Source organism: Peromyscus eremicus, chromosome 9, assembly GCF_949786415.1.
Source record: "Peromyscus eremicus chromosome 9, PerEre_H2_v1, whole genome shotgun sequence".
NCBI classification, from domain to species: domain Eukaryota; kingdom Metazoa; phylum Chordata; class Mammalia; order Rodentia; family Cricetidae; genus Peromyscus; species Peromyscus eremicus.
In genome coordinates this window covers 110234269-110247703 of record NC_081425.1, presented here as the reverse complement: position 1 = coordinate 110247703, position 13435 = coordinate 110234269, and the positions used below count along the sequence as shown (strand labels likewise).

General features: G+C 39.9%; 1 protein-coding gene across 2 annotated transcripts in view; it reads right to left on the bottom strand.

Annotated features, from left to right (window-relative positions):
• Fhit (fragile histidine triad diadenosine triphosphatase) overlaps nt 1-13435 on the bottom strand; it is a 1519797-nt gene that overhangs the window by 309830 nt on the left and 1196532 nt on the right. For both annotated transcript variants that reach the window (XM_059274237.1, XM_059274236.1), the window contains one exon: nt 512-657. In XM_059274237.1, coding sequence (XP_059130220.1) covers nt 512-657 — 146 coding nt within the window. The remainder of the gene's footprint in view (nt 1-511; nt 658-13435) is intronic.

The following is a 13435-nucleotide window of genomic DNA, read 5'->3' as shown; positions in this document are numbered from 1 at the left end:
CCCTGGGCAGGTAGCCGTGATTGTCTAAGAAGGGTAACTGGATGTGAGCCTGGATGCCAGCCAGTAAGCAGTGCTGCTGGTGGCCTCGCTTCCATTCCTGTCTCCAGGTGGCTAACTTTGAAGCTTCTGTCCTAGCCTCCCTCAATGATGGGCTTTAGTGTAGAGATGAAAGCCAAATGAACCTCGTCTTCCTCCAAGTTGCCTTTGGTTTGTGTTTTATCACAACTGAGAAGCCAACTAATTCAATCCCTTAAATCTCTTGTCTATGACTTCCACCTACTTTGTAAACAGCATACCAGACATTTGCTATGATGCCATTCCATAGTCCACCTTGAGGCTAGTGGACAGCAGAGCTGCCTCGGATTAGTGACCTTTTTTTCTGCTATTATGTACATGCAGACAACTAAAACCGCTTCCCTGCTAAAATGGGTTGGATACGGAGCCCCACATATAGCTTTGAGAAGAAAGGAAAGAAACACAAGAAACATGTCTGAACAACCTGTATACTTACTTGCATGGAGAAGGTGATGGAGGTCCCCTGGAAATGCTTCTCCACCACTGTCCCTACTCTCTGGGTCACTTGGAACAAATCGGCCACTTCATCAGGACGTAGGTCACGGAAGCGCTCCACTGGCCTCAGAGGGCACACAAGGACATCTGCAGTAAGGTGGGTTAAGGAAAGTTTGGATTGCTTTGGGTAGTATTCTTAGGGAGTAGTTTATACACACAGCACTGAGTCCCCTTGACCTGGGGCCTGAACTTTTGAAGACTAGGAAATGAATAAAGAAATGCTTGGCAACCAAGAGCTTTAAAAGATGGTTAGTTTACTTTGAGGGAGAGGCCTTGACACAGAGGAGAATTTAAGAAAAGACATGGTCATGTGCACAGTGATACCAGCACTCGCTGTGATAATTACAGCAGGAGACAAGACCTATTCTGGGCCATTCTCACCTGACCCCTCCCCCCATTCTGAGGCTCATCTTCCCCAGCAGTAAAGACACTGCAGTAGAATAGCAACTGGAATATCTAGGTGGTTTTGCTAGTTAGAACACCATGATTATACTGCCAGGTTTCCTTTTAGAGAAATGATAGAAACATAGGCAATGTCTGATAGTAGACTATTTTAGTTTTAAAGGCTGCCGATAATCAGAAAAGGTACAGTGAGCCTCATCTATAGATAGCAGATGTGCCACGGTGTCAGATGTGACACATGGGTAAGCAGCTTATTATTATTATTATTATTATTATTATTTTTTTTTTTTTTTTTTGGTTTTTCGAGACAAGGTTTCTCTGTGTAGCTTTGCGCCTTTCCTGGAACTCACTTGGTAGCCCAGGCTGGCCTCGAACTCACAGAGATCCGCCTGGCTCTGCCTCCCGAGTGCTGGGATTAAAGGCGTGCGCCACCACCGCCCGGCTGGGTAAGCAGCTTATAACACGGGTTCCTTGAATTGATTACTCACAGTCCAAGGTATTTCCAGTTAAATATTTAAAGAAAAGAGCTTTCTTTTGTATAAAACAAACTGTTGTAATCTATTCTACAAATTAGACAGGGTAACACATACACATTTCTGGTCTGAGAAAATACCCAAGTCTAGAGAAAAAGGATTAAAGCTTATCATTTATTGGTAGCAAACTTATAGTTATGATAACATCAATATTTCACATCTTTTTTTGTACTTGAATCTATGGTGTATGCATGTGTACACATATATGTATGAGATACATAGATTTGCCCTTGTGTGAATACATACATACATACTTCTTGACTTGTAAAGGAGGTATATCTCAATAAATCCATTGTAAGCTAAAAATATCTTTTCAAGAATTCATGTAATACAGCTAACCTGTTTTAACATGGTTTAGCCTAGTCTTACATAAACATTAGCCTACATATGGGAAAAATTATCTAACTTGCAAAGTTTTTTCAAATAAAGTGCTGATCAATCATATTAATTGCAGGCTATAATGTAAGTGAAAAGCAGAAAGGCTCCATTGGAATGTTTTCCCACTATTGTAACTGAAAAATTAATGTCAACCCACTATACTTGGGGATTATCTATTGTGTATACATACAGCATATATTATTTGTTCAGTTTCCAGACACTTGCTAGAGAAAACAAAATTGTTAATTTTTCTTTAAATTTATTCCCCTTCTGCCCTTGTTTTAAGAAAGCATGTTTCTGCCCAGAGCCAAGCAGCAAGGGGTCTAATAAAACCACAATCCAGCAATTGCAAGTCTCACCAGAATACAAAGCACTTTAACCCATCACACTGTTGGACCCAAGGCCTAGGGGAAGTTCACAGAGCTCAGCTTGGCAGGCCTGGTTTTTATATGAGATAGGGGGAAAGAGGTAAACAGATAAATTTGGTTTATATTCTGGGAATTCACATCAACGGTAAACTAGGAAAGGGCTATTTGTTTAATCTGAGTTCATTTTTCAAAAGGAGAAGGGTGGCCCCACCCACAGGGCGTCTGATACTAACAAAGATAATTACCCTTCTCTAACAGGGCTGTTTGATTATCATGGGTCAAGGAAACACTTAGAAATGAAGAATTTGCTATATCTTTCTTTTAGTAGATTGCCAGCCTCTACTCCCACAGTGGCGTTTTCTCTTTGGTAAGAGGGACTTTCCCCCATCTTCCTCCTCCCTGATTATTTAGGAATTCCACACAATGCAGCCCAATCACACTCACGTCCCGTTCCTCCCAGGTTCACACCTCTCAAACAGAATACACCAAGTACAATATGTGTTACCCATACACTCATTGGAGCATGGTCAAATCCCAGTGGCCAGCCTCTTAAAGATAGTGGAGTCCTTTCTTACCTCCCCATCAGAAGTCATTCATTGTGAAGAGCTATGTGTCAGCATCTTTATCTCAAGTTTTAAGGACTCTCTTCAAAGCCTCCTGTCTAGACTGTTTCTTTGGGCAGGGGGAGTTGAGGGGAAGGAGGTTGTTTCAGAAGCTTTCAATGTTTCCTATTCTCAACTGTAAGTCTGGAGTCATCAGAACCACTGCAACAGAAGCTTCCCTGCCTATAACAGCCAGCAGCAGGACAGATCACGGACTTCCACATGATTTCCCAAGGCTGCAAGGACAATGAACATCCACAGGGTATCCAGAGGCATCATGGCCCATGGACCTCATGATGGCTTCTGGCAGCAGCATGGACCACAGACATCAACATGTCCCCAGCACAAGTCATGACATCAACATGGTCTCCAGTGGCTGTACAGACTGAAGACATCCACATGTCCTCTGATGGTAGTGTGGATGATGAAGATCAACATGTTTTCGGGTAGCAGCACAGACTATGGACAACAACATGGCTTCCCATGGCAACAAGAACCATGGTCATCAACAAGTCCTCACACAGTTGCATGGCCCACTAACATCAACAAGGCTTTTGGTGGCATCTGAGACTATGGGAACTAACATGGCCTCAGGGGGGCAGCACAAACCACGTACATCAATATGGCCCCCAGAGGCAGCACTAACCATGGACATTCATGTGGCCTCTGGTATCAACACAGCCTACAGTGGCAGCCTGGACCATAGACACCAGCAAGGACTTGGCTGAACATGGCAGTAGCTCAGGCTATGGAAATTTTTTGAGGAGGCCCAGTCCATAAAATGAACCATTCTCCATCTCAAATATCCTGCCATTGACCTCTGAGCAACATGCTGATGTTCCCACTCCTCTTGTCAGAAGTTCAATGCCATATCCTAGAATGTCAACAGCCCCCGAGGTGCATTTACTGAGAAGTATCCATTCATCTTGCTGCTCTTCTCTGAGTTTTTATCTCAGGAACAAAGAGCAGAACTCTTCAGGATCTGTTCATACTGCCTCTTCTCTTTTCATCATTCCAAGCTCTTGGTTCTTCTTCATAGCTGAGTAGATCTGGCTGAGCAGTGTGAGACCTGGGAGGTTCCAGGGCTGCTAGGCTGTAATTCCCACCACTACACTGCTGACTGGTGACTTTCCCAGGACCCTCTGAGCAGCAACTGTGGCTTAGGGGAGTTTTCACGTCCCCCAATACTTGGCTCAGTTCTTCCCTAACCAGTTCTGGACCGTGAGGCTCCCCAAAGTCCAACAGGGAATCCTCCATATTTTAATGTACACCTTTTTGTAAGCCTTTTTACCAAACAATAGCAAGATGGCAAACACACAGCTCTCACCAGCTGCTTTGGTAGGCCATGTCTGCATGGAACACCCAGCTAGAGAAGAACTGGCATCCCACATAAGCAACTACTCATTATGGAAACCAGTGGGATGGAGCATTGGCACAGAAAAGGTTTTCCTCATTAATGCCGGAAAACAACAACAACAACAAAAAACAGTATTTATCAATTTTGCTTCTTAGATGGTAACAGCTAATTTAACCCAATGTTTAATGAGTGAAAATATGGAGAGGATTAAATCAAAATGACTCACAAATTTTGTCTTTTGTATATCCAACCCCAGGTCATGTAGCAGATACATCCACTACCTTTAAGAACCATTAATAATAGTAATACATATCATGAAAAAGTTAAAGAGGCTTAACACGATCTCATTTGGGTGAAGACCCTTTGCTCCAGCTGTGCAGTATTGTTTCAATTTGCGCGTATTATGTAGAGGACTGTGTATGTGTATCCCCTGCAGCCAATCATTTGCTAGTGAGTCACCTTATTGGCATACAACACACATTAGTGTTCAACCTGTAAGCAGATGAAATAAGATGAACTCTCTAAGGTGCTTTATTAGCAGGTGCTCATGTGATCATCATCTTGGCTAAAAGGCAGAAGACTGCCAGCCACACAACTCTGTCTGACACTGACCAGACAGGCAAGCTCAGAGCATTCTTAAAGGAGTCACGCTGCACAGTGTTTCAGAGGCACTAGATCTCTCAGATATCATGTGAATGGCTGAGCTGGCCAGCAGCAGGGATACCATCCAATCCGTTCCCTATGCCATTCGGTGAGCTATCCAAGACTCAAGAGTTGGTTCCTTGCTCCCTTTTCAGGCCCAGAGCCCAACTGTGTGCACATATAACAAGCATTTGTGTTTTAAAGTAATAAATGAACTCCCTCAGATCCCTGGAAACAATAATAACAAGAGTTTCCAGCTGTCTTCATCACAGGCTGCCCCAATTATCTCTATATGCATGCAGAACCTCCCTTTCCCAGTCCCTCCTTAAACACTATGGATGTCCATCTTTCTTTTGATCCTCAAACATACTAAATGTTCCAATTTGGAGGAGCTTTTCTTCAATTATTTCCTGTATAAATTTTATATCTCTGTCATCCTCATATGATTGCTTCCTTCTCATCAGATTTCAATTCCACAGTCATTTCCTCAAAGAATTCTATGATAAACATTTTATATTATTATCTTATTGTTCTATTTAAATTCTTCTTATAACCCTGGTCACCAGTTGTTACTGTTCTTGATTAGTAACCACTTACCCAGATGAGTAAGACTCATCGGAAGCATGACTTGGTCTTGATTACTGTTCATTGATGCCTAGAACTCCAGAGACATTCAGTACTTCTGGAATTCATAGATAAATGATAACCATGCACTCATATCAGCCATCTCTGAGTTCTAAGAGCTTGGCTAACTAGAGGCAATATTAATGTAATATTTAGCCTTATAATATAAGATAAGGATAATATACTGACTTCTTCCCTTTAAATCAAGAAGATTTTTTTAATATGAATCATGGTTAGAATTAATGTTTAATACTAATTCAGAAATGTAAACTTATTTTTTATTTAATCTAGTATTATATGAACCCAAAAGAAAGATAATTGTGATAGTAAGATTATTTTTAAAACCTCTTAGAATCGAACAGAAATGGCTTTTAGAACTGATTTGTTTCTATTTGGAGTCTCAGACAATCTGTATCTGTATAAATGGTGCTTTAGACCGTGATTAAGAAATGTCATTCCACTGGGCTATGAAGTAGCTCAGTGGTTTATCTCTTTCCTAAAGTGTTTGAGGCCTATGAGTCCATCTCTAATGAAAAGAATAAATGTAGTCCATATATTCACTTAACTAACATTCAACCCCAGTTACACATGGGCACTATCAAGCTTTAGATATAACATAAAACCATATGAAATTGCTCTTATCTTGCCTCCATCCCAAAAGACAGGAAAGGAGCAGATCACCTCAGTAAAGAAAGAAGCACATCACTTCCTGTCTACCCAGGCCTTTATTGCTTTGCTGTTCTGCCCTCTCACTGGCTATCTTAGCCCAGCTACCTCACTTCCTCTTCCTACACAGCTCTGTCACTTTCTGTCTGTCTGCACAGGCCTCTAGGTCTCTATGGTTGGTACTGGGATTAAAGGCTCTGTTTCCTAGTGTGGCCTCGAACACACAGAGAACCTGCCTGCTAAGTGATAGAATTAAGGGCATGTGCTGCCTGACTTCTTGTTTACTTAAAATGGCTGGCCATCCCCACTCCTCCATCTCCAGGCAAGCTTTATTTATTAACATACAAATAAAATATCACCACATTTCAGCACAAATAAAATATCACCACAAACTTGTCTTTGAAAACAATGTAATACTTTAAATATAGCTTCAAAGAAAGATGCTGGACCTTGCCAGGGCAGCACAATAGAGCCAGCCCTGTTAATGCAAGTATAGGCGAGCCAGCTCCGAAACTGTGACCACGGGAAAGCTGTCCCAATTTCCCATCTGGGGGACCAACCCTACAGCTGCCTAGACCCAGACTTGGTCTCCCTAATACCATCTATGATCTCCTGGAGCACATGAAAGGACTTGACCCACAGACCCAAAGCTGCAGGATCTCCACAACACAGGGTACCAGGAAGATGTCCAGTAGGGGTCCAGCACTGAACATATAACAGAGACCAGGGGCCTCGAACCAGACCAATGAATCTTTGCAATGAACACTTGCAAGTAGAGATGTATGGACAAAGAGGTTATATGGTGTGACCTGTTGGGTTGAACTGTGGCTTTCATGATGAAATTTTTAATTCCTTTTTTATTTTTTATCTTATTTTTTTCTTTTTTTCTCTTGAATATTGTTTTATGGGGGGGGGGTAGGGGAGGAGGGCAGATGCCAGATGCGAAGGGACGGGAGATGAATGGGATCAAGATACATGATGGGAAAGTATATAGAATAAGCAAATTAATTTAAAAAAAATCTTGAAACAAGTAAAGAAAGAAAGAAACAAAGAAACAAAGAAAGAAAGAAAGAAAGAAAGAAAGAAAGAAAGAAAGAAAGAAAGAAAGAAAGAAAGAAAGAAAGATGCTGGGCATTCCTCCTTAAGGCAGAATCACTGTCCCATTTCTTTATGTACTGCTATCTACTTAATCTTTCTAACAAATCCATGAAATACTATTTTCAAGAGATAAAATTATGGCTTACAAAAAAGAAGCTTGCTAACACAGTATACCCAAAATAAGATTAAAATTAGAATTGATTCCCAACTCTGCAGGACTCTACAGACCAAATCAGTAAGAGTAGTGATATGATAGTATCCCCCTTAGATCTCTGTGTTCAGGTTTGGACTTGACCTTTATTAAAAGTAAGTCGTATATCCCCAGAGTCCCCCTGCTTATAGAAGAGGAAGAAATGATATAATAAAGAGATTGTGCACAACTGCTCAGGCCAGAGGCACACTTAGCATTAGACGAGGAAAACAGTTGAGATAGATAATTCCACAATGCAAAGAATCCTTAGTGCTGGGTAGTAACATCCTTGTCCTAACAAATAACCACAAGAATCGAAGAACAATCTTGGATCAGTGGTTGAGCTGGAGGGCATAAGAAAGGATAAGATATATTTTGTCCTTTTTCCATTCTTTCCCGTGGGTTTTGTCCAGGTGACTTTGGCTCTTCCTAAGGAAGATTAGATGATATAGTCAATATCAGTGAGTAGGGTTATCTCACAATGAATGTCTTTGCTTATTGGACATCTAATTATTGATATTCAATAGTTTTTTCACATCATTTACATCTTGAGAGACTACCAGAAACTTCGTTTTGCCTCTTCTTACTCTTTTCCATGCCTATGACCAATCCTAAAGTGACTTTCTTCACATTAAAACAGTGTGTCCACATGACAAGCCCTATGTTAAATTCATATGTATTTGCAGCAAATTCAGAATACAGAGAGAGAGAGAGAGAGAGAGAGAGAGACAGAGACAGAGAGACAGAGACAGAGAGACAGAGACAGAGAGAGAGAGACAGAGAGAGAGAGAGAGACAGAGAGAGAGAAATTGAATGGAATTTTTCGACTAGTCAAGTACTTAAAGTTGGTGTAGTTAGTTATTTACAAATATGAAAGTCAGAATCCCATACAGTGTAGATCTCTTTACAGTATGACTCTGGCCCTCTTCACATCCGATATTAAAGTTGATCTCCTCTCTGGAATCTGCCCCTTCACTGAGACTTGAGAAATAGTCATCACATGACTTTCTAGGTTAAATCTGAGAGAATACCAACAGTAAAGAGTTTTACCCTTTGGGTAGGCTGAGACCAACACACTATTAACAAGCTCAGCTAATTTAATGCATAATAATAGGGAACATGGTACCTCAGTTGATGACTGACACCAATTATCAGGGCCAATCACAGGCTTTCTAGCCCCAAGATCATCATGAAGTGAATCTGAATTCCCATACCAATTTTCAACTACTGCATAGCAGACCACCTGTAAAGTGGTTTAGTGTCAAATCACACCAACGTATTTGGCATCATGACTCTATGTGGTTTGGCTTTAAGTCTATCCTATACTCATTGATGCAGCTATTTTACTTGAAAGATAGGCTGAAATTGGGGCAAAGAGAGGCTTTCATTTCCCTTGATACTTCATCCCAATCCAGACTTAAGATTTTTAATGTTTCTTAGGGTTAATTTATTTCACATTCTATTGGAAAAAGAAATTACAAACCAACCAGGATCAATGCAGAGAAATAAAATCAGTCTTCTAAAAGAAGTAAAAAGATCACATTGGAGTTGAGCATAGGCTTGAGGAAACATGCTGCATTGGGAGTCATTATTATAATAATCTAACACAACCAGTGTCACTGAAAATAATTTCTGGTAATTTTATAAAAAATGAATGATTGCCCTAATGTCTTAAATGTCTTAGTAAGAATACATAGTCAAGGCAAGACAATATGAAACATAATGTCTGTATTGATGGGTCACAACATGGAGTTAGATACAGTGGTTGGAGATGACTTACTAGATAAAACATGATCCAGTTAATCATGAAGATCTCTTCAGAGTCCCAGAACCCACAGAGAACTGGATAAGGTAGCATGTGTCTGTAATTTCATCACTCCCACAGAGAGATAGAAGGAAGAGACAGGAGAATTCCTGCAACTTCAAAGGCCACTTTGCCTGATGTACACACTGGTGGAATAGCAAGAGGCCCAGTCTCAAATAAGATGGAAGGTAAGGACCAACACCTGAGGTTGCCTTTTGACTTCCACATGTGTACCTGCACAGAGAGAGACAGAGACAGAGACAGAGACAGAGACAGAGGGAGGTGGGAAAGAGAGAGACAGAGAGAGACAGAGGGAAGAAAAGAGAGATGGAGAGATGGAGGGAGGAGGGAGGGAGGGAGAGAGAGAGAGAGAGAGAGAGAGAGAGAGAGAGAGAGAGAGAGAGAGAGAGAGAGAGAGAGAGAGATTAAAAATAAAGTTAATTGTCTGATTCAAAGTCACAATGTTAGTTAGGAGCATGATCTCTATTGAAATTCGGGGTGTTTAGCTTCCCAAATCAAAGCTCTTTCCATTAAACAGGAAGGAGTAAAATGCTGCAATTCTGTATCCCTTCTCTGATGCTAAGACATCAACATCTTCTCAACAGACATCTTCTCAAATCAGAGCTTCAGAATCTTATCAACAACATCCTCTAGCCAATTGCTATCAGTTCTGTGGGCACCAAGCATGAAACTCCAATGCCATTTCTGAGACCTCTTCTGCTGCCTTCCTGAACCTCAAAAATCATAGATGTCTGGTTGGATCAAGAGCAAAAGGAAAGATTGCAAAGGTAAGATTCTTGGCCTAGGGATATGAAATGTTCATTATGTTGCTATATTTGTATTAAGAAAAAACTTGTTAAATTTTGAAATTTGCTCACAAAGGATAATAACTGATAAGTTAAAAAAGAAAACTTTTCCAAGGCATGTCTGTAACATATATTTAAGTACAGAACCATAACAGAGAAATGGAAATGTGTTTATTGGGGTAATTAAATAAGACAGCAAAATAGTATTTTCAGAATTGTTTGTGCCCAGCTCCACTTCTTTTTTTTTTTGCTTTTTAATTTGATCTATTTTCAAAATTAAAAATCAACAAACAAATTAAATTACCAAAATATTACTAATGTTGATGAGGCTCATTACCATATCATCTGAATTTGTAGCAAGGAGGTATTAAATAATATAATAAAGAAGTATTCTTTGGAACCAATAAAACCATTTATACCCCAGTACTACATGTAGCTTTATAACAAGCAGGGGATTTTTATCCTATATAATTCACTACTTATTCCAGTCTTTGCATTTCCTCCTATCTTTGCGTGTTCTCCCTTCTTGTCTTCCTTCCCTACCTCTTTCTCTCTATCCATTCCATCCCATCTCTCCCCCTTCCTTCCTTCCTCCCTTTCATCTTTCTTTCAGAGATAATGGTGGATATGAAAATCAGTTAATTGCACTTTACCACTGACCTACATCTCCAGCCCTTTTATAATTTTTATTCTGAGATAGGGTCTTGTTAAGTTACTTAAATTGGTCTCAAAACTTGTGGTTCTCCTGCCTCAGCTTCCTGAGTAACTGTGATTTCAGCTGTGTACCATTATGCAGAGTTTCTTATAGATTCCTTAAAGTATCATTAATGTCACTTGAAAGAACATCACACCTTTTTAAAGAGAAGAATCAATGCATTTGGTTCAAACAGCACACACACAGAGCTTTAAAACAAAGTAGACACTATTCTCTTAGCAACGTAGGTACTTCAGTGAATTTTCATATTGCAAAGTAGAACTGTTAACTTCAAATTTAATAAATATGGTTACATGCTAAAATGAAGGAATGAAGCATGGTGATAGATTGGACCACATCTTTCTTCATTGAGCACTATCCTTGTTCCTTATAGCATTATCCTTATAAAAGGCGGGCCGTGTCCAATCCATGTCTCTTTTTTCTTCCTCTTCCTTTGCTCTTGTCCCCAGGGACTGGTCTCTGTCCCATTCTCTGGCCCTTCTTTCCCTTCCCCTCAATAAACCTCCCACATGGGCCCTGCTATATGGTGTGACTCCTTCCCACCATGTTTAAAGTACAACCATCACAGCACTGCAGTGACTAAATGAAGAATTAAAAGATGATGACTCATACTTATAATCTCAGCACACAGGAGGTTGAGGCAAGAGATCCAGAATAGTCTAAGCTCTATGGGGAGATCCTATCAATCATCAATCAATAACATTGAGTATATATCTTATTGGTCATATATATATATATATATATATATATATTGGCCAAACATTTTGAGTTATTAACATGTCTGGACACATAGTAGGATTCTGCTTTGGATCCTGGCAGTTGAGGAATACCCTAGGACTTTAGGTCTAAGTATCAAAAGCAAAAATGATATATATCACTTCAGGCCAATTCCTAGTATGAAGGCTCCAGAACTTTCTTTCCTTCTTTGGGACAACTAGCCACACTGTGCCATGGTGCAACTGATCTGGAAGTCTGGAACCTGGATTACTGGTCAGCAGATGGCATTCCATACTTCTTGTCACAGTGCCTAGACAAAGGTTATTACTAAATAGATTTTATCTCTTTTGCTAGCTCCATCCAAGCTGCTTAGAGCATTGTAGTGAAGTGGTTTCTGAGGCCCTGCTAGGGATCAGGAGAAAAGAATTGAGGATTTATTAGTTTTGACTGTCATAAGGGAGGTAATAAGATTAGTGTGCATACCAAAGATCTGCCATTCTTCAATGATAAAGCAATAAAAATATTTTCTCAAGGACTCCCTTTCCACCTTTCTTAATGATATAGAAGTCATTTCTGAGTCTCACAATGTCTCTGAGTAACCATTATGAAAATCTATTATTATTGTTATTGTGCTAAAGATAGACAGAAGTATCTGTAATTCAGATAATTCTAGTTAGGAGAGTTATGGGAAAGAAGATGAACTGTCACTCAAATGTGTCCGTCCATCGTACATAAAGACAAGAATGGGACACACTAAATATGAAAATGTTATATAAAAATGCTCTCAGGAACTACAAGTTTGAGTCATTTTGGAACTGAAGAAATAACATACACATAACAGCTGAAAGTTTCAAGAATCATCCCTAATGAGAAAAATTTTAATAACCACAGTTAGTATTTACTGTGAAAATAATTTCCAAAATGGTATAAATAGGTTCTGTGTCTAATACGGATCAGAGAGTAACACTAATTTAATAAAACATGTAATAAAAATAGTTTCCCAGTAACCTGACATGTATACACAACTGTCAGCATCACATGAGCTAGGAGTGACTCCCTGAGCATCTAAGCTCATAGAATGTTAGAGCAAAGTTAGACCCCCAACTCCAGCACTCCCCAGAGTTCTTCCAGAGTGAGCTTCATTACATTAAGAGAAGTATTATGAATTTGAACATTAGGATTTTTTTTCATTCATTTCAAGAGCCACTTTGTATTGGATCTTCAGTACAGTTGACCAAAGCAAACTAGGAGCCCCATTCGCCTTCTGTCTGAAGGCTGTGAGCTGACAAGTATTAGCATGGCAGGATAAAAGGGAAAGGAGGCCCAAAGGTAAAAAAAGAGGCTGAAAGTTTGGGGCTGGGATAGTAGTCACAGATTCACTAGAACGAGAGAAATATCCTGAATAAAGATAGACTCAACTAGCATTCTTGGTTCTATATACTGAGCTTAATAAAGGGGTTCAATAATTATTTGTTGAAAGAATAAATGTAGCCTGTTCATTGTTTACTCTTGGAAAGAAAGACTTCCTATGAATATTTAAATTGTGTTGTTGTATGTCTTGTATAATGTATGCATACAATGTATATGTGTATGTACATGTTGTATACATAGCATGGAACCTGTGAAGCTCAGGGGGCAGTCTCTGGTGTCAATTCTCTCCTTCCACCTTCTTTGAGGCATGGTCCAATATTCTCAGCACCACATAAACCAGGCTTGCTGGCCCAGGACCTTGGGGGATTCTCCTGTCTCTGCCTTCCACATTGTTGTAGGAGTGCTGGAACTATAGATGTGAGGTAACATGTCAGGCTTCACCCAGGTCCTGGGAATCTCAAGTCAGGGCTTCACACTTTTGTAGGAAGCATTTTTTCCCACTGAGCCACACCCTTTGCAGAAAATCTTTTCTTCCAGAGCATGGGGTTTTTTATGAGATCAACAGAAAGTCAAGGCTCAGTTTATTTAAATG